Source organism: Triticum aestivum, chromosome 7B (genome assembly GCF_018294505.1).
Source record: "Triticum aestivum cultivar Chinese Spring chromosome 7B, IWGSC CS RefSeq v2.1, whole genome shotgun sequence".
In the NCBI taxonomy this organism is placed as follows: Eukaryota; Viridiplantae; Streptophyta; class Magnoliopsida; order Poales; family Poaceae; genus Triticum; species Triticum aestivum.
The window spans coordinates 119,370,556-119,392,246 of NC_057813.1; the positions used below are offsets into that span (position 1 = coordinate 119,370,556).

At 44.9% G+C, this 21,691-nt stretch overlaps 2 protein-coding genes across 3 annotated transcripts; both read left to right on the forward strand.

Annotated features, from left to right (window-relative positions):
• Nucleotides 1-457: 457 nt before the first annotated feature.
• On the forward strand, nt 458-7,711 carry LOC123160833 (probable L-type lectin-domain containing receptor kinase S.5). Its single transcript, XM_044578680.1, has 3 exons — nt 458-1,701; nt 6,373-7,226; nt 7,329-7,711. The coding sequence occupies exons 1-3, from the start codon at nt 555-557 to the stop codon at nt 7,371-7,373; spliced, it is 2,046 nt and encodes a 681-aa protein (XP_044434615.1). The 5' UTR covers nt 458-554; the 3' UTR covers nt 7,374-7,711.
• A 7,118-nt stretch (nt 7,712-14,829) lies between these two features.
• On the forward strand, nt 14,830-16,483 carry LOC123161912 (acyl-[acyl-carrier-protein] desaturase 7, chloroplastic). 2 transcript variants are annotated; one of them, XM_044579729.1, is made up of 2 exons: nt 14,830-15,104; nt 15,219-16,483. In XM_044579729.1, the coding sequence occupies exons 1-2, from the start codon at nt 14,983-14,985 to the stop codon at nt 16,315-16,317; spliced, it is 1,221 nt and encodes a 406-aa protein (XP_044435664.1). In that variant the 5' UTR covers nt 14,830-14,982; the 3' UTR covers nt 16,318-16,483. The 2 variants fall into 2 exon arrangements, with proteins under 2 accessions (XP_044435664.1, XP_044435663.1); XM_044579728.1 differs by having other exon boundaries at nt 14,833-15,104; nt 15,216-16,483.
• Nucleotides 16,484-21,691: the final 5,208 nt, after the last annotated feature.

Sequence of the window (21,691 nt, forward strand, 5' to 3'; positions counted from 1 at the left end):
GGCCGGAGGGAGGGAGGGGGCGGATAGAAAAAGGCCCGTCCTGTGCCACCGACGAGCGGGCCAGGGGAGGACACGCGTAGACGACCCGCGCGTCCGCGTGGTGTCCGTTTCACCCCAAAAGTGGCGCAAACTTGGGCCGCGGATGGGTCGAAAGCGGACACAAAGCGGACAAAAGTCCGTTTGCGCCCGCGCGTTGGACCGTCTCGTTTGTCCCTTTTATCCTAAACGGACGGGGGCGGACAGGATAGGGTCGTGCGCGGTGGAGTTGGCCTAATAGCCCCGAGATTCGACCAAGCACGACGACCACGACTACTGAATCGGGGTCTTCTCTTTTCTCCACGGAAGAGCAAGTGCGCCGCGGGTAGACAATGGAAGAGGAAATGATGGGGAAGGAGACTTGTGCTTCGAGCCGGCCGCACAGGCATGGATGATTAAAAAGCTTTCGACGAAACCGTCATCAGTAGTATAAATTATCCAACTGCAACTGCAAGCAAGCTTGTGCGCACCACGAGTCCACGACACCCACAGATTCAGCCAACTTCCATTTCGCAAGAATGCTCTCCGGTATGTTTCTCGTAGCAGCGCTCCTGCTCTTCCGCCCAACGCCGGCGGCCGGCGATTCCATGTTATACACGCACTGGCCCGACTTCAACAGTTCCGGGCTAATGGTCTTCACCCGAGATACGCAAAGGTTAGCCTCCGAGCTGTTCCTCGACAAAAATCTCTCTGAGCTCAACAATTCCAAGGGGCTCGTCGTCTTCCCGCTGAGCTCCTCGTTCTCGCTGGAATATTCCACTTCTCTCTACACAAACTTCACCATGCAAGGCTCTTCTCCTGCCTCCTTCACCGTATTATTTGCCTTGCTTCCGTGGGATATCATTAGGGGTGCCGGCGCAAGGTACATCGTCAATGGCGTTGACCAAACTAACAACACTGAAAAGACGATTGGCAGCAACGAGTTTGCTGCCGTCGAGATTGGCACGCTGAGGTCGAGCTCGGCCGACCCAAGAAAGCCGGGTGTTGGCCTCAATGTCACCGTCACGCCCACCAAGATCCAGCGCCTCGCCGTGAGGATCGACTACTTCTACACCAAATCCAGGGCGGCGGTGTACGTTGGCCCCGTCGGCTCGGAAAAGGGGACGGACGTGGTTGCCAGCGGGCCGGTCAATATAAAGAAGATGCAAGCAGTCGATTTTGCTTTCATCGGCTTCTTCAGCGACCGTGTGAGCAACATCTTGAGCAATATCAAGACTTGGGAGCTCAAGGTGGAGAGTGTTATTCCGAAGCGCAAAGGGCCGTCATGGCTGGTCATACTGCTCTCGGTTGTCGGATCAGCGGCTGCCACGGCCATTACTGCTGCTGCTTTCGCTGTCTACTACAGGTCCAAGTACAGGAGGTGGAACAAGGACCTGCAGCGGCTGGCCAGGTCCATGCAGCACCTCCCGGGGATGCCAAGGCACGTCGACTTCGCCGACATCAAGAAGGCCACCAAAAACTTCCATAGCAGCATGCAGCTGGGAGCAGGCGGATTTGGGGCCGTCTACAGATGCAAGCTTCCGGCCGCGCCCGAAGTTGGGGCTCCGGAGGTGGAGGCGGCCGTCAAGAAGTTCACGCGCAACCACAACGGGTGCTACGATGACTTCATGGAGGAGGTCAGCGTCGTCAACCGTTTGCGCCACCGGAACATCGCTCCTCTTGTCGGTACGCGCAACTCACTCCATCATTCAAAATTCTTATCCATTTTTGAAACAAGTTTAGCTACCTGTGAGTCGCCTGAATTTAAAATTTGAATCAGTCGAATTTGGGATTAGAAGGAAAGAGCAGCCGCTGGCTCGCCGGAGAAGCAGCATCCCCTGGCTCGCCGGAGAAGTAGCAGCCCCTGGGTCTTAGGATGGCAGACTCGCCGGTATCTATCTTAGGGGTGTGTGTGGTGGGAGAGGGGAGTGCAGGTTTCTTGGAAAAATCTATTTATTACGGGGGTTAGAGGGATGACCGAGGGCGACGCGAGCATGATGGTTGGCGGCGGTTTAGAAGAGGGCGGGGCGGCGAAGGCCGGCGGTTAGGCCCATAGTACGCGGGCAGTTGAGGAGCAATGCGAGCATGAGGTTGAAGAAGACCATCTCACTGTTGATTTTGCATCAGACGACCCAAAATGAATTGAATGAGTTAAAAATAGTTTTCACTGGACTCACCAATAGCCTAGTTCCATTGATCGTCCCCCGTATGACCCATCAGTTTTTTCAACGATATGTTACTTTAAACAGCATAATAATTCCACTTGAATATTCATTTAGTAGCTAGTAGTAGCAGTATTAGTTTGATATTCTTTTCCGTAGTAATAGTTAAACAATAATAAAGTTGTGTCTTTCTAGAGCATATCTAGATGTGCCCTAATTATTATAAACATCTAAATAACTCAGTCAAGTATAATAAAAAAAGAAAAAAATATCCAAAAAGTCAGCTCATAAGTTAAGAGTGTGGTTGTGTGTCTCTCCTAAGGAAAAGGTATAATAAAAAAGAAACCCAAGCGATAACGCTCACACGTGTGGCATGAAGCAATATGGCCCAAACGCCTCCATTAAAGCATCTTCAGCCGCGCCCCAACAGGCTCTCCCCAGACGTTTTTTCCGCGCCGGCGCCCAAAAATCGGTCCAGTCGCACCCACAGGACCCCGATTTTCGCCGGTTTGGGCCGAAACTGGCGCCGACGGACCCAAGCCGAACCCAGAGCGCTGGGGAACGCCCGGGGGGCGCCGGGGCGAGCGATTTTGGCGCGAAAGAGGATGCGCCCGTCGAGTCAGCGAAACGCCGCTTCGTCGGCCTCAACGCCTCGGTTCCCGTTGGAATCACTTCGAAGGCTGACGCGCTGCCGCGGCGGTCAGCCTCCATTGATGCCTCACGGGCGGCGCAGTGAAGGCGCCGCGACGCGCATCCCGCCCTCTCCCGCCACGCGTCGCCCGGCATGCAGACCGTTGCCACCCCAGCAACGGCTATAGAGGGCGGCCCCCGACGATCGCGCGTCGGCGATCTTGGCCAGGGTTGCAGCAGGGACGGCGGCGGCACATGCGAGGCACGTGACGACGACGACGACGACGACGATGGCAACGGTGGCGACTACACCCGCTTCTACAGGCTCCTCGACATGTAGATGACGAACGGCGGCGACGGTGGCGGCTAGGCGTAGTTTGGCGTAGTTTAGGCGTAGTTTGCATGTTTTCATGTTTTTTTTACAAATTTTAGTGAAGTTTCGTCGAGTTCGTGCCAAAATCGGTGAGTTTGCATATATTTGTACGGAATATCGCCGAACCCGAGGCGACCTGTGGGCCGACGACTAGGAACAAAATCGCCCCACACGCCAATCTAGCGCCGGCTCACCCCCAGGCGGCTCATTTTCGGCGCCCTGGGGGCGAACGGCTGGAGATGCTCTTACCATTCATTTTGTCTCATCAAAACAGATGACATCAGCAAGAATCTTTTTGGTTTTCAGCTTAAAAATGTTTTATCTCCTAATTAAAAAACCAATTAAAAATCCGTTTTCACCATTAAATGCGTCTCGACGAGATCTTCGAAACTAGACCATGTTGATATGTTTCGGAAAAAAAATTGGTCAAAAGTTGACATGATGTTTACACCGTAGTTGTCATAATGTGTACACTAAAGTTGCCATATGCCAATTTTAATTTATAGATCATGGCATTTTTAGTATTTTGACCATGGAAATTATTTTTTGTATGAACCATGGCAATTTTAAGTGCATGTGTCATGGCAATTTTAGTTTATGGTTCATGGCAAGTCTAATCTCTTAATTCCTTGTTTTATAATATGTCAAAATTTACTTTTAAAGTTAGAAGAAAAATAACTGAAACATATCATGACAACTTCAGTGTAAACACCATGGTAATTCATGTGCAATAGACATGGCAATTTTTAACAAAAAAGTCATCAAAACATATTGATATGAGATCTAGTTTCAAAAATCTCGTCGCGATGGATTTAATGTTGAAAACGGATCTTCAATCGGATTTTTTATTTAAGAGATAAAATATTAGAAGCTGAAAATCCAAAAAAAATTCCGCATGCATGCATGCGGCGACGTGACGCAATCTGTGTGTTATAGAACGTGTGGGCGGTGTTGCTCCCATCACACGTGTGGGTGTTAGGATGTAAAAGAAAATACCCACATGAATCTCCGCGTAAGATCCTTTCAAAGAAATTTTTCACATAATTTAATCTAGGTTGGGGGGCCATGGCCCCTGCGGCAATCAACATAGCTCCGTCGCTGCTTAGATGTGCAATACTTATAGTACATCTAGATGTGCTTTAGCAAAAATGAATAAAGTTAGTCTAACCAGATAGTGTCATAAGAAAGATCGGTTTAGTTATACAAACTCAACGTAATTAAATTTTTTTTTAGAAAAAGGGTTTCCCCCCGCTTTGTATACAAAGCAACCAACCGAACATCCAACGATAGGTGCTGGGGCGGAAGCAGCACAGTCACGCCCAAAAGGAAAGAAAGAGAAAATACAAAAGAAACTAAAGCCAACAACGGCGGGTCGACAAAAAACGAAGAAGCCTCGAGGCCGCTGCGCCCACCGAAGATCGCCCACCAAGCTCCGAGCTTCCGAAGCGCCGGTATCAATCAGCACCTCCAAGAAGGACCGCGATGATGACGATGCTGCTGTCAAGGGTTTCCCCCGGTACGCTGTGAGGAGAGAGGAAGGGTAGCCCCGACGCCCTTCAGGAAGGTCAGGCGGTACCCACAAGAGCCACCGCGTCAGTGTCGGCCAAGCCAACAGAGATTTCTCCCGATCCCAACCACCACCTCAGGCACTCCAGAGCTCGCCACCAAACAAACCCTCACCCTGCGCCAACCCGGTCATGAAACTTCTCACGCCGTCTCCCCACGGCACCGTGAAGCATGGTCCGCACAAAGAAGGAGAGGAGCCGGGACTAGGGCAGCAGCACCGTCGGCACGCGGGAGGGCCCCACCTCCACCGTCTCGACGGTAGCTGACCGGACGCAATAGCAGGAACATACCAGGCCCGTGGCCGCACAGGCCCGGCCGGGATCTCCGAGGCTCGTAAAGTTCCCGCCTTCGCGCTGCAGCCGGCACGCCGTCGACGCCGCCGCCCCTGTCCAAGCCGCTCCCCTGCCTCCCCGCACAGAGAGCCGCCAAGTGGAAGAACCACCACCACGTGCGCCGCCGGCCACCACCACCAGGTCGTCGGACCGCCACCGACCGAGCCGCACCACCATCGCACGCCCGCGACGGAGGGAACCAACGCGGCCGTCGGGGGCCCGAAGCCGGACCCCAGCTGCCGCCCACGTCGCCCGCAGCCCGCGCCGCCTGCCGGACGGAACGGCCACCCCGGCGAGGCGCACACCACCGCGTAGCCGGCCACGCCGCGCCACGCCCGCCAGGAGGAGTGCGCCGCCACGCCGCGGTGCCCCGCGCCTGCACTGCGCCGGCACCCGAAGGAGCGGCCCGCGCCGCCCCGTCGCGCCGGGGGAAGACCAGGCCCCGCCGCCGCCGGTGCCGGTCGGGCTTCGCCCGGCCGCGCCCCCTGGCGGTGGCGAGGGAGGAGGAGGAGGAGGGGAGGTGCGCGGCGAGCGGATCTGGGGGCCCTCGCCGGCCGCCTCGCGGGTGGCGGCGCGGGGAGGGAAACCTAGCGCGGGCCAACGTAATTTCAAAGAATGCATGTTCAAATTTGTTGGGGATATAACAATTAGGTATGACCCGCCCAGGAGGGGCCAGGTTATACCTATGATGATTCATCATATGAAGCCCACGAAGATATTAAGATGGCGGTTCAAGGTCAGGGCCCAAGGCCCAAAGGACGACTTAAGGCCCGTAGAGATAAACCGCTATATATGTAAGACTTGTATCGTAAGGCTTGTATAGATAGTCACCGAGCCGGACACATTGTCTATAAGCTGGCCGGGACTCCGTGAGCCACTGAGCGTCGACCTGTGTATATAAAGGGACGACCCGGCGGCGGTTCAAGACAAGAAACAACAGATCGAAAGATAGGTCAAGCGAATTCGCTTCCTGGTAGTCGAGACATAAGCAATACCACCTCAAACTGGATTAGGCCTTTACCTTCACCGCAAGGGGCCGAACTAGTATAAACTCCCATGTCCTTTGTCCCGTTTAACCCCTTTAGCTACCTAGTTGCGATGGCTCTACAACTAAGTCTTTTTGTTAGGACATCTGCCGTGACCTTTCCACGACAAAATCTGTCATGTCGATTGATGGTTAATAGTTCTGCTGTTATTATATATAAACAAACCGTTGAATATATGTGTTGATCCTTTGTCAACAAATTGTAAAAGCAACAGTTGGTAACAAATACATTATGGCATATCATTTCAGGCTGGTCTTACCACTCAGGCGTGCCCTTACTCATATTCGAGCTCATGCCTAACGGCAGCCTGGACCAACATCTGTTCCATCCAACAAGGACACGCTTCCTCCGGTGGGAGACAAGGTATGACATCGTCAAGGATATAGCCACCGGTCTGCACTACGTCCACCACGAGTACGAGCCCGCGGTGCTCCACCGTGACATCAAGGCGAGCAATGTCCTGCTCGACTCCGCGTTCCGCGCCCGCCTGGGAGATTTCGGCATTGCCCGCGCGGTTGGCCTCGACCGGAACTCGGTCACCGGCTTGGCCGGGACACCGGGCTACATATCGCCGGACTACGCGTGCAGCTACAAGGCCACAAGGGAGACGGACGTCTACGCGTTCGGGGTGGTCGTCCTTGAGATCGTCACCGGCAAGCCGGCACTCCATAAGGACGTCCCATCGGATAGCATCATGTGTGTCTGGGTCTGGCAGCTTCACCGGAGGGGAGTACTGATTAACGCCGTGGACGATGTGCTCACGGCTGCCGGCTTCGATGCCGACGACGCCAGACGGCTGCTGCTGCTTGGTTTGGCGTGCACCAACCCAAACCCGGCCGACCGGCCGAACATGGCGACAGTGGTGAGGGTGGTCACGAAGCTGGCGCCGTCCCCAGACGTCCCTCTGGAGAGGCCACCGTTCGGCTTGCCGCCCCAGGGGCTGTGCACATCAACACTGCTGGGATCAACCTGTGGAACAGGAACACGTATTTTCCATACGGCGGGCTCATCCGCCATGGTAGAGCTCGAGCAGCTGAGTGAAGAGCCGCCTATTGTATTCCAGGCATCTGGCACAAGTGGGCAGGCAAGGACATCGACCGAAGTAAGTCCTGCTGCTTTTCTCGTGGCCTCAGTTTTCTGGTTCATTTAACTATGAAGAAGTCTTCTTAATTATGCAGTCACTTACAACAATTTTATATGCCAGACAGCACCAGCTCGACCATCTCGTGGCACCACCGGGTCCTCCTGAGCTGCCAGAACAATTTTCTTTCGTGTAGAAAACAGGCATAAAGCCCACCTTGCTATTCAACAAGCCCTCGAATAGGAAGCAGCAAAGAAGAAGAGTGGCTAAAAGAACAGGGTCTGCCAATGCTTAGGTTTGCATTTAGGAGAAACATTACAGTGACAACCTACATTTATATAGTGTCATTATGTCGGGTCGCAATCTATTACAGGATGAAAGGCCACAATCGGCAAAAATAGGATGTCATGCCTGCACACATATCCTATTATTGGACTTCCATCGAAACCGATTGTACGTAGCTCATATTACCGTCTCCCATTAGTTGTATCCATAGGCCATAAGTAATGACCACGTACGAATCCATTTATACGTTCGGTAGATAACCTACAAAATGTATCTCCGTGTTATTAATATATTCCCTTTGTCAAGAAAGATAACCCGCAAAAAAAATTATGTTAAACACACAATCGTTCCAACAATTTCAAATAGCCCAAAGTAATGAACAAAGTCCCACGTGGATTTGTGTCACCGTACTCCGCTCTACCCTGCCTAACCATTTACCAAACATGTTTGATATACTATTAGGTGGAGGTACGTTAAAAGACACATGTATTACTCGCCATAGAAGATTGGCAAGTAGGAAATTAAGGAATACGTGCTGAAACTTTTCCTCATGGTCACTGAAACAACAATGTTTACTACCTTCCCACATATGTACAAACCACCTGAAAAATCTTAATCTTTAAAGGCACTTTTATTTTTCAGATATGCATAGATCATGGGATTGGTCTAGTATTGTCCATATACATTGATTTAACAAAAAATATGCCTGAAGAAGATAAAGACCATCGGAATGAATCCGACTCATTAGATAAGGTGATCTCTATCGACCTTCGAACTAAATGCAGCCACTCGTCCCATCTTTTTCGAACCAGTGCTCGCCTTAACTAGATATTTAGGAAAACTGATCCCAATAATGTTCTCACATAGTTCTCCTTACGATGTACAATATTATAAAGCGTTGGATACTGCAAGGCTACAGGCGTCTCTCTCAGCCGAATGTCCTCTTAAAACCGAGTGCTACACTCATCTCCAGTAATAAACCTACCCCTATTAAACAAGGCGACTTTCGTTCACATCAATCCCTTCGAAAATGGTGAATCGCTCGGCTGTGTCGTTTTGAGATAAGGTCTTGGATTGTAGGTACTTATTACGCACTAACATATCCATACCCCTTCCTCCTCCGAGGGTAGCCTATAAAGCCATTTACTAAGCAAACACTTGTTCTTAACCTCCAAGTTTTCAGCACTCAAACTCCTTGGTCCTCTGGTCTACACAAAATATCCCATTTGACGAGCCTACATTTTGTTCTATTCTCATCACATTGCCAAAAGAAACACGATCTAAAGTCCAATCGTTTTCATACCCTTACTGGTATTTCAAAGAAAGAGAACATGAACATAGGCATACTCGTAAGCATCGAGTTTACAAGTATCAATCTCACCCCATATATAGGACATGAGATTGCCCTTCCAATAGCTACGCTTTCTTTCAAATCTATCCTCAATACATTTCCATTCTTTGTTCATTGATTTTGGTTGAGGAATTGGAATTCCCTACGAAACTAAACGGGGTAGATTCAATATCACAATCAAACAACTGTCTATAGTTATTCTATTCCTCTTAGGCGCGTCCAAAACCGGACAGTTCAATTTTCTGGAAGTTAATTTTTAGTCCAGATAGTTGTTCAACAAGACACAACACTAACTTCATATTTTTTGCCTTGTCTATTGCTACTCCTGCAAGAGTCATTGGGTTTCCCCACAGAGGAAGGGTGAAGTAGAACAACAATAAAGTTTTCCCTCGGTTAAGAACCAAGGTTTAACGAATTAGTAAGAGCTTCTAAGATAACAAGATAAACAACACGCGCGCACAAATTAAAACAGAAACTTGTAACCAACGTGGCATGGGGTTGTCAAGACCTTATCTTGCTAGTTATAAGATTAAAAGCAAATAGATATACTCCCTCCGTCCAAAAATACTTGTCGGAGAAATGCATAAAAATAGATGTATCTAAAACTAAAATACGTCTAGATACATCCATTCCTCCGACAAGTATTTCCGGACGGAGGGAGTAGGTAATACTGAGGTGAAACAACAAATAAGAAGACACAATTTTTGTAGAAGAATTTAAGAAGAGAGGCCATAGGTTCACTAGTGACTCTCTCTCTCTCTCTCTCTCTCTCTCTCTCTCAAACATGTGAATGGCATGCTAAATAAATTGCAGTTGGGCAATTGAAAAGATTGCAATATTTATGACTATGATCGTTCATGACATAATCTCATATAAGTATTACTTTTGTGATAAGTAGACCGTTAATCCAACATCATCTACTATTAATACTCCACCCCAAAATCACTATCCAACATGCATCTCAAGGTATTAAGTTTACAAGAAACAAAGTATCACAATAAGAACGATGACGCAATGTAGATAGGAAGAAACCAACATCAATATGACCAAACCCCGTCGTTTTACCCTTAGTGACAACTATACAATGCGTGCGCTGGCCCTTATTGTCACTAGGTTAGAGCCCTGCAAGATTGAGCCCACTACAAATCACCACTCTCACTAAAGAAAAATAATCAAACTCTCTCTCTCTCTCTCTCAAACATGTGAATGTCATGCTAAATAAATTGTTGTTGGGCAATTAAAAAGATTGCAATATTTATGACTATGATCATTCATGACATAATCTCATATAAGTATTACTTTTGTGATAAGTAGACCGTTAATCCAACAACATCTACTATTAATACTCCACCCCAAAATCACTATCCAGCATGCATCTCAAGGTATTAAGTTTACAAGAAACAAAGTATCACAATAAGAAAGATGACACAATTTAGATAGGAAGAAATCAACATCAATATGACCAAACCCCATCGTTTTACCCTTAGTGACAACTATACAGTGCATGCGTTGGCACTTATTGTCACTAGGTTAGAGCCCCGCAAGATTGAGCCCACTACAAATCACCACTTCGCTAAAGAAAAATAATCAAACTTGGCCAAAGAAGATAGATAGATCGGAGAGCAATACAAAGCTTTAGTTATGCAGCAACAAAACCCAAATATATCCAGTTGATTTCAATGAACAATCTGGTCATAAAGTGACAATTCATCATGTCCCAACAAATACACCACCGATTACATCGAATTGATCTAGATCAAGAATGAGAACATGGTATTGAAGATCAGAGAGAGAGAGAGAGAGAGAGAGAGAGAGAGAATCGTCTAGCTACTACTATGGACCCGTAGGTCCTAAAGAAACGACTCACGCATGGTCATGGAGGTAGGAATGTTGATGAAGATGGCTTCAGCAATGGCTTCCTCCTCGAGCAGGGCTTTGAAGCAGGGCTCAATATGAGATCTCTTCGGAATAGAGGCTTGCGGCGGCGATGAAATTCTTCTGAAGGTACGATGACGAATGGTTTTTGTATTATAGAGATTTATGACGGTGGAATATGGTCGATGGGTATATGTGAGCCCCACACGAGCAAGGGGCGCGACCACACCCTGGTGCCACCTTTCCGTGTGAGCCTATCGGTGTGTGTCTCGATCTCTCCCGAAGCTTCTTGTGTTTCTTGTTGTCCAAAAAACTGTGCTAAATCGGCAACGTATTTCTGTGAAACCAAAAACAAGCAGAAAACATGAACTAACACTTCGCACTAAATTAATATGTTAGTCCATAAAATTAATATAAAATGCTATAAATTATATAAAAATGATGATATAATAGCATGAAGCAATAAATAACTATAGATACGTTTGAGTGAAATTCTTTTTCTGAAATATAATAGCATGCTACAGTTCTTTTGGAAACGAGTGAAATTCTTTTTCTGAAATGAGTGAAATTAATGTTTAAAATGAGTGAATTCTTTAAAAAAATGTGAAACTGATAGAAGCGGTAAACTTCCTAGTAGCCAATAATTGAAACGAGTTTCTTTTGTGAAGTTTCTTATTTCATTTTGTTTTTTCTAAATTTGCTGCTCAAAAGAATTCCAGCATGTCTTTTAATACAAATGAGTGAAATAAGTTTCCTAAAACGTCTGTAATCAGTGTTTAAAATGGGTGAAATAAGATTTTTTTTCATGAGTGATTTTTTTAAAATAACTAAAATCTATATTTTGATTGAGTCAAATATATATTTAAAATAAGAGAAATATGTTTTAATTAAGTTAAAATTTTCTTTTGAAATGTATGAAATCATTTTTTTGAAACGACTAAAATTAGTTTTTGAACAGAGTGAAATGAGTTTCCTGAAATGAGTGAAATTAGTTTTCTAAAACTAGTCAAACTAGTTCTTGAAATGACTAAAATATGTGTTTACAAACTAAATCAATGTTTTAAAATGACTGGAATAGTTTTCGAAATGAGTGAAATCTATTTTAAAATTAGTGAAATATGTTTTGTTAATTGAATATATTTATTTTTCTGAAAAGAGTATTTTTTAATAAGTGTAATCTTTTTTATACAGAGTCAAGTATGTATTTTCAGATGAATGAAGCATCTTTTCTTAATTTAGCATTTTTTTTGTTCAAATGAGTGAAATCTGTTTTTAAAATAAGTAGATTAGTTTTTTTCATAATTTAAAATAAGTAGATTAAAATAAGCCATTGGCATGCACCAGTCGTATTGTCTCATGCATCACTGTCACGAGTTTCAAAACAAGCTTTCAACGGTTGATTCTTCGCCGCTGCATATCCCCATTGTTAGAGCATCTTGAACAGGCGTCCAAACACTGCTCCGCGTGCTAAAATTCAGGTTTTTGTGCGCCGAACAGCTCCAACGAAATCTGTAAAATAGTGCGAGCGTAAAAAAGGGTTGAACTCGCGCTGAAAACGCTATCACATGCTGCAAATTTGAGACGCCGAATTGCGCGTGCTTCACAATTTACACTGCGTGTTTTTTTGGCACGTGTTTTTGGGCATCTGATAAAGTAATGTTGGGTTCGACGCTCTAAAAGGTGCGGAATTTTTATACACCTGTTGGAGATGCTCAAATCATTTTTTTTGCGGGGTGCTGTTAAAATCATTTTCCTCCCCGGGAGGGGAGGGAGGGAGGGAGGTGCCAAATCACCTCCCTGCAGCTTGGTCAATCGAGCGTCGTTTCCCCGGTGCACAACAGCCGTCCTTGGTGTGATGGTGTCCTCCGCCGAAGCCGCCGTCACCAACCGCGTCCAGGCGTCCAGCCTGCTCCATCCAGCGTGTGACCGGATCAGACGAACAGCGGCACGTCGTGCTGGAGGTTTCCCGTTCAATTCAGGATGATGCCATCCCAATCCCAGATCACCACTGCCCGGTGGGCTCTGTGCCGGCCCCTTAAAATCGAAATCAACCAATCACTGGTCCCTCGGTTTTATGATAATAATGCCGACGGCCCACATATGCCATTTCGATCACTCGCTCAGTGGACCTACTTTTGTCATTTCGGGTACATTAGCTGTTAATTGCTTGCCCCAGTACTCTTGTCAGACTTGGACCGGACTTACGCTAGGGAAAAAACCGACAAATTCAAATGTGCTCAGGACTCACATTTAATATTCACACCCTGTAAAGCTCCCTGACAGTTCGTACATGTAGCATTTTTATATTCACGCCGTTCACCGCAGAATTTGTGCTGTATATATTTCTTTGCCATGAACTCGTGATTGACACCGATCGTTTTTCTTACTTTTTCTTTTAAACTTTTATATAAAAAAAGACATTTTACATCTGACTATTACGGAAAGCAATAGCCAGTATAATAAAGACAAACATTATCATCAAAAATAAAATAAAACAATAACGGAACGCATGCCAATCACTAAAAATATACTCCCTCCGTCCCATAATATAAGATCTTTTTTGCCAAAAAACGTCTTATATTATGAGACGGAGGAAGTACAATTTAATTGAAAATCATTCTAGACTTCATCTTCCTTCGAGTGTGCGCCGCATGTCGTAGATTGAGAATTACATTGAACTGATAATAAATTAAAGGAACACGTACAAACACCCACGAAATACCAGGCCACACAATAGCCACTCATCACTTAGGAGGAGATATAGAAACCGTCGAAGAAATATTGATTAAATCATCATCCCAGCAGTACAGATTTAGGGCATGTACAATGGTTGATAAGACAGTGTTATCTTAAGTCTTGCATGTAATTTAGAGATGACAAGAAAACATGTCTACAATAGGTTATATATTAACCTTATCTTCAATAACTAGTTATTTTTAAAAATATGGTGAGACATATTGTGCTAAGAAATCATCTCTTAAATAAGAAAAGACAAACCTTTTTTTATGGTTTCTCTTCCCTGCATCTCAGCATTTATCCTACATGACACTTTTAAGGCCATGTACAATGATTGATAAGATAGTCTTATCTTAGGTTTTGCATGTAATTTAGTGATGACAAAAAAAAAGTGTCTACAATGGGTCATCTCTTAGCCTTATCTTCAATAACTAGTAATTCTTAAAAACCAGGTGAGGCATATTATGCTAAGAGATCATCTCTTGCCTTCTTTTAAATAAGAAAAGACAAACCTTTTTTATGAGTTCTCTCTCATCCACCTCATCGTTTATCCTATGTGGCACTCCTAAGATAGCATTATTGTGCATGCCCTAAGATAACACAGTTGTACATGCGTAATCCATCAACGTTGATACCACGAGTTGAAGGAATTGAAGCATGATGCAGAATAATAATACTACACACACGGACGTGTTACAAGTGTTTTACACGATCTATACCTAACTAATCTTTCTCCCTCCTGATTTTCAGTCGGGGTGGGGCCAACACCCCCTAATCTTCAATTCTATTGGTTCAGTTTAGTTAGCCGGTAAAATCAAAGTAAACCTTCGTGCGTCTAGTATTGCTGCTAATAAACAGCCAACTGCTCATCTTGAAAGACACACTGTCAAAAAACGAAAACTAGTTTGTCTCAGTTGACGATTATCCCTATACCTTTTCTTATAACGCTTGGAGGAGAACAAAAGAGACGTACGAGAGGAAGAATCTGCGTTGGTAAGACGCAGCGTGGCAAACCTGTGTCTACTTGGCCTCCACAAACACCACATCGAGCAGTCAAACAATGGTTGCTCCGCATACCGAGGCGAGGCTGTGGAAGTAACACGTATGCGTGGATCGATCATGGAAACGAAATTGCTTTTTACAAATGTTGCTCGGAGCAAAATGCCTGCCATGTGATGGATCTCTGTGGGCATGCAAAGTTACCACGCACCAATCCAAAAAACGGCAGGCAACCGGATAAATGCTGCTTCAAAATGTTTAATGTGCATCTGAGCTACGGTTTCATCATCCATTAATGTACGTTAATGCACCACTTGTGTCCCAGCATGCAGGAGCAACGCCTAACGTGTACTAAAAAGAGTAGTGCTCAAAGTTGCAGTACATGTTGGAGTACAATGATATCTTCCTAATTTGCAAATGCAGTAACTCGTTGCCAACCAGGGTGGGTGGTAGGGTACGTCTCGTCTATACATACGCGAGGCTGCCTACTTCCATTTGATCTGGTTCATCCTCATCTGATCTGATACGGACATGGCGACGGCGGCGACGGCAGTAAAAATGTCGCCTAGGTCGACCGGATACCCTTCGTCGTGCAAACCAAGCAACACCAGCTGCTACTGCAAGCCACCGGCCGCAGCTCCGATGAGCACCTTGTAAGTGGATTGGAGTGATGAATATTTTGTTTTTGTTTTGAGAACACATGTGGTGGCGTAAGTGCATGCATGCATGCATGATACAGTAATTAAACTCTGCATGGGGGACAGGAGGTGTAGGAGCGCCGTGAGCAGCAGAGGAGGTCCGACGGCCGGACGGCGGGAGGAGGAGGAGGAATGGAGGAGGTACCTTGCGCCGGAGAGGCTGGAGGTGCTGGCGCAGCTGGAGCCGTGGGCGGAGGCGAACATGCTGCCGCTGCTCAAGCCGGTGGACGAGGCGTGGCAGCCGGCGGACATGCTCCCGGACGCGGCGGCGCTGGGCGCGGACGGCTTCCAGGCGGCGTGCATCGAGCTCCGCGCCAGGGCGGAGGGCGTGCCAGACCCGCACCTGGTGTGCCTGGTGGGGAACATGGTCACGGAGGAGGCGCTCCCGACGTACCAGAGCATGTCCAACCGCTTCGAGGGCACCCGCGACGCCACCGGCGCCGACGGCACCGCCTGGGCGCGCTGGATCCGCGGCTGGTCCGCCGAGGAGAACCGCCACGGCGACGTGCTCAGCCGTTACATGTACCTCTCCGGCCGCCTCGACATGCGCCAGGTGGAGCGCACCGTGCACCGCCTCATCGCTTCCGGGATGGCCATGCACGCGCCGGCGAGCCCCTACCACGGCTTCATCTACGTGGCCTTCCAGGAGCGCGCCACCTCCATCTCCCACGGCAACACGGCGCGCCAGGTGCGCGCGCACGGCGACGCCGCGCTCGCGCGCATCTGCGGTGCCATCGCCTCCGACGAGAAGCGGCACGAGGCGGCCTACACGCGCGTCGTGGCGAAGCTCTTCGAGGTTGACCCGGACGCCGCCGTGCGCGCCATGGAGTACATGATGCGGCGCCGCATCACCATGCCAGCCGCGCTCATGGACGACGGCCGCGACGCCGACCTCTTCGCGCACTACGCCGCCGCCGCGCAGCAGGCCGGGGTGTATACCGCGTCGGACTACCGCGGCATCCTGGAGCACCTCATACGGCAGTGGCGGGTGGAGGAGCTCTCGACGGGGCTGTCCGGCGAGGGGAGGCGCGCGCGGGACTACGTCTGCGCATTGCCGGAGAAGATCCGGCGGATGGAGGAGAGGGCCCATGACAGGGTGCGAAAGGAGCCCACCCCGGTCCCGTTTAGCTGGATCTTTGATAGGCCTGTCAGCGTCGTGCTCCATTGATTCAAACAAACCCGGACTGTCCACATACCAGTACCACCATTGCTGCAGCGAGTGTGGCAGCTCGAGGCGAGAAGCTACAATATAGAATATGTTTCATGGCGCCGTCTTCTTGCGTAGGACATGTACTTATATCTTTCTAAAAAATGGACATGTATTTGTTTTTTTCTGGGTTCTTGTGTCTGTTTCTCTGTTCTCGGCTATTATTTTACCACATACATATACATATATGTGTTTTAATTTTTTCCCTGGTAGACATATTCTTATGTGGTTATATTTATCTTAATTCTTCTAATAATATGAGTATTGAACATATATTGTTTAACAATGGAATTAACGAAACGATTCTCACATGACAATGATGTGCCCAGAACATTTTTCAACAAATGTGAGATTATACTGTTAATTTTATGAGAGGTATCAGACATTTAATATGAGAGCTTATGCTACACCTATGCATCAAAACATATGTTCATGTACTAGAAAACTATTCATATTTTTTGAAAAGTCTTCTTATATGTGAAAATAAATGTTTACATCAGTGCTCATGTATTTCATGCAACATTTGTATACTTTAGCCAAAAGAATATAAAAAATAAAAATAAGTGAATAGCTAGAGAAAAATAACAACAATATCAAAAACAAATAGTACAAAAAGAAAGTGTTACTAGGACTGCCCATGTTGTGGGACGCACCTGAACTGAGCGCTATGCCCTTATTGCTGGGAGCGGCTTTGTCTCGCCCCCTGCGTTGCCAATGAGCCCTCCCCTGATCCAACCCCATGTTCTATTTTGTATTCTACTCGTGTGTTTTTCAGTAATAAATTTGCCGATACCCCTAAAAAATAACGAGCCCTCCCAAGTTGCTTTCAAGTTTGTTTGTCCTCACTGTTTTTTTTATTAGTGCATTTTTTGGTGTATATTTTTAAATTTTTTAAATACTTATATTCAAAAATTATTTTTTTTGAAAGCCATGAATTTTCAAAGTTAACACAGTGTAAAAAAGTTGTTACCATTAAAAAATTGATAGCACTATTTTTTGACATTATAAAAATGGTCAAGCATTACAAAACAGTGTATGTGGTATTAAAAAATGTTAGTACAAAAAAATTCTTATTCAAAGGAAATGTTTCATGCCACTAAATAACATGTATATTAAATGTAAAAATGTTCTTACATATAAAAATATGTTTGGGACGTTTAAAAAAATATAATGAAAACAAATTGTGTTGTTTAAAAAGATGTTTCATATACTTCAAATTTTTCATTAGTTATTTGATTTTTTTAACATGTATTAGAAAAAATGCTCAAAATCATGTATTTTATAAACGTCATGTATTTGATAATATGTTAAACATGTATAAAAATATTGTTTCAGATGTATATGAAAAATATACAATTAGTATGAAAAAAGTAGACATCAAAACTTATATTTGAATATGTGTTAGTCATTTATTAGAAAAACGTTAAACATGTATAAAAATTATCTGATGTATACAAAATTATACAAGTGTGTGAAAAAAATTAGACATGTGTTGAAAAAATTAAAAAAATGAAGAGAAACGGTGAAAACCGAAGAAAGAAACAAACAAAACAAAAAAAACCCAAAGAAAAAAGAATAAAGAGACAAAAAAACTGAAAGTAGAGAAAACCAAAGAGAATCCGTTGACAATGAAAACTGATAAGATAAAGACACAGAGAAAAGATACTCATGCCAGAGGCGCTATAGTAATGGGCCGGCCCACTCCCTTGCGCCCAGAGGCGAGTCCGAGTTACATCTCGATACAGCGAGAAATAGTTCTCGCACGCAAACCAATTTCTAATGGGCCAGACAATTCCACAAAGCTTGCTTGGAACCTTGTAAACCCCTTCACCAAGTCATCGCCATACATCACTTCAATCGTACAATAGCGGTCTACTCCTCTTCTGTAGCAGAAACAAAGCTACAACTAATTGTGCGTATAGCACATTGTCAAAATATATTTTGTCAACTGTAAAAATATATAAAAGATGTAGAATTCGAATTTGTTGTAATATACTTGTTTTTGTTACGGAAACAACTTTTGACTAGGGGGTATTCGAAGCACGATCATAGGTAAAGTTAGCCAACGTGTGTATGACGGCCTTATGCGAAGATTGTCGTACGCGACCAGAAATAACACAATGCTATTTTTAAATAGGCCGCCTTGAGAGCGCGGCCTAATCCTATTCAAGAAGGCCTGGGTGGAATTGCACAGTCAAAGGCTGGGAGTGCAACATGACTCCTTGACTCCTTTGAACCTTCACCCGAACTCATGTTCGAGGTTGGCCGTAATCATAATGCGACTCCTCGAACTTGACCCTAGAGCCACTTGGAGCTAATAAAAGAGGTCCAAGATCCCTAGTGCCCTAATTTGGATGACGTATGGTCTGGAGGCATGCACTCTTCGTCGTGAATGTCGGGTTCTTGGTGCGTCCCAAACCGCTTCTCTTTGCAAGTTTGGTTCATCTCCCCCATTTTGGCGGCGATGGTTAATATGGTGTGGTGTTGTGCTGTTGCACAAAGCGTCTTCTATGCTCATTGGGGATTGGTGGATATTTTTCTTTGTTGATATTCACATGGACTGTCGGTGCATTTGGTGGTTCATTTTTTCTTCATCTACTGTGACCTTGACGATCAGTTTAAAGGGTGTTTCGTGCCTTCATATAAATTTTTTCTTAATAAATTGGATGAATCTATTTCTCCCCTGAGAAAGGTTTTTTTTAATAGATCAAAAGTAAATGGAAATTGACTTTTGGGCTGGGCTTGCAAAAGGATGCCCCTCAATTGCCAAGCCTAAGCCCAGCCCAAGACCAAAAATTATGGCCCCTAGCCCGGCCCCACTAAAACCAGACTTGTCTAAAAAAACTAAGCAGACCGAAATCCCAAATTGGAAGTGGGAGTCATAACAGTTATGGTAGGTATGCAAATTTCCAGACCAAGCCTACATGGGTGATAACCAGCCACCGTGAGTGTTGGTAGAATGATAGTATTGAATTTGTAACTACTCTTTCCGGGCTACTTGGAGTACAAGCCCTTCTTCCTCTGCATTGACTTGGAGCGGGGTTTCTCAACATTTTATATGTTTCGTGTCTATCGGCTCTAATCTGCTTGTGATAAGATGTTTTTTAACTTGTGACAAGAGATGTTGGAGTGCAACTATAGCTGACTGATGTGGCAAAATGACTTGTTGATCAAGGCAAAGAAATCATTGTGACAATAAATGTTGGAGTGCAACTATAGTTGACTGATGTGGCAAAGTGACTTGTTGATCAAGGCAAAGAAATCGGGGTAGTGGCACCCTACGGAAGGTGTGTCCAGAAATAAAGGACTTGTTTTACTACTTGCTTTCCAAGAAGGTGTTTCGTTACGTTACAAACAAGGTGTTTCATTAGTAGTAGTATATATACAGTGTACTACTCCTTCTCTTAAGTTTGACTTCATAGAAAAAGCCAACTATGGGTCCAAAGTCAACAAAAGGGGGGTTGGTGGAGGCGTGCACCGTTGCATGTATCAATCAATGAAAATGGTTAGGCTGGTCACAATGGGGAGGAACTTAGGAGTAACATCACACACTCCAATACAACTTTGCTTATGTGGCACATATTTAATGAAGTGAGATGTGCTTGTGGTAACTAGTTAAGTTACCGGAACATCACACACTCCAAGAAACAATGAGTCTATAGCCTAATAAATACATCATTGCATGACACTACATAGATGTTCCTACCCACTATGGAGATAGTAACATAGTCTAGGGAAGTGTGTAAGTTACTAGCTTATGTTCTTGCCCATTGTGACCAGCCTTAGTCACTACAGGTATAAGGTACTAGCTTTTAACTTTTACAAGATGATGCTTCGCATTTTGCCGTAGGAACCATGTTAAAACAAATGCATTAATAGATGATTAAAATTAATTAAAAGTAACGGAAAGCAAATGCAAGAGTGTTTCTATTATACATTTTGAAAATAATAAACCCTAAGAAGTACGCCACAAAATGTTGTATACAAAGAGAAAAAAAGACATGATTGACTTGTGAGGCGCCGATTTGAATTGATAGATTAATGCACAAATGTAAATGAATAAATGCATTACTTGAAGAAAAAAAGGCATGTATGACTTGGGGTGGCAAAGTTTGGATGGATAAATTAAGGTAAAAAAGTAATTGATGAGCTCATGAATGACTTGTTCATGCCACACAATTTCGACCGGATGACCGTCAATAATTGAGGTGATGTAAAAGCACACATATATAAATAAATTTAATAGTGGAGTTTTATTTAGATATAGAAAATTCATGTTACCCTTGTTTTTGTATAATCTTATACCCATGTTTTTAGTAACGCCTAAAGATACATAGTATAATCTCAACGATGCTAATGCCACAAAGGGTGATTGCTGAGTTGGAACAGAGACATAGAAAAAAAAGTTTGCCTTCTCTTAGCTAAAAGGTACTCCCTCCGTCGCATAATATAAGAGCATTTTATACACTAGTGTAGTGTACAAAATGCTCTTATATTATCGGACGAAGGGAGTAATATATTAAAATAAAAGATATGTCATTTCCACAATTGCAGGAGGTGTTTTCTCTTAGTTACATTTTTTGTTTTAATTTTGATCACCCCATGATTAAGGGCACCTAGAAAAGACTTGCTAGAGATAATGTACTACTATATATTCCATTGTATATTATCATTTTAATATTATCAAGATGAGATGGAGAGCATTTTTTAAATCAAACACTATATGTCTTAAAGGAGGCACGCGGTCTATCATGTATAAGAAAATCGTTGCTTATTTCTCCTAATAAAATGGATATCACCCCTAAGAGAAGCATTATCAATAATGATAAGCAAACTTAGATAATCTGAGTTGGAGAATACGAAATCAACTTGATTTGATTCATAAGATGGATGAAAATAGGATGCATTGTATGTCAATATCCTACGAATGCCATCGTATTCTTTTAGAGAATTTGTTGAGTCCTTCCTCCATTTGAGACAAGCACTTAACGATTGCTTCTAATTTCCTTTTAGATAGTTGTTTGTATGTAGAAGGATGCAATTTGAGAACCAACCTATGATTGGATGATAAGGAGGGTGTTGTACCCTCAGCCCATCAAGGATCAAACCAGATATTTGCCATCTATGTGTCTTATAAATACGTAATATTCTTTTAGTGTGATGCGATGTTTTCATCGATACCCAGTGTCCATGGTGTCTTCACCAATCCCAAGGTCTGCTGACTTAATCTCACGCAGGTGCTCATATGGGTAAGTTTTGCACGCACGTCTTCGTATATATGAGTGTATGGGCATGTATGTGAATGTCTACGGTTGTATTGTCTTTCCTAAGAAAA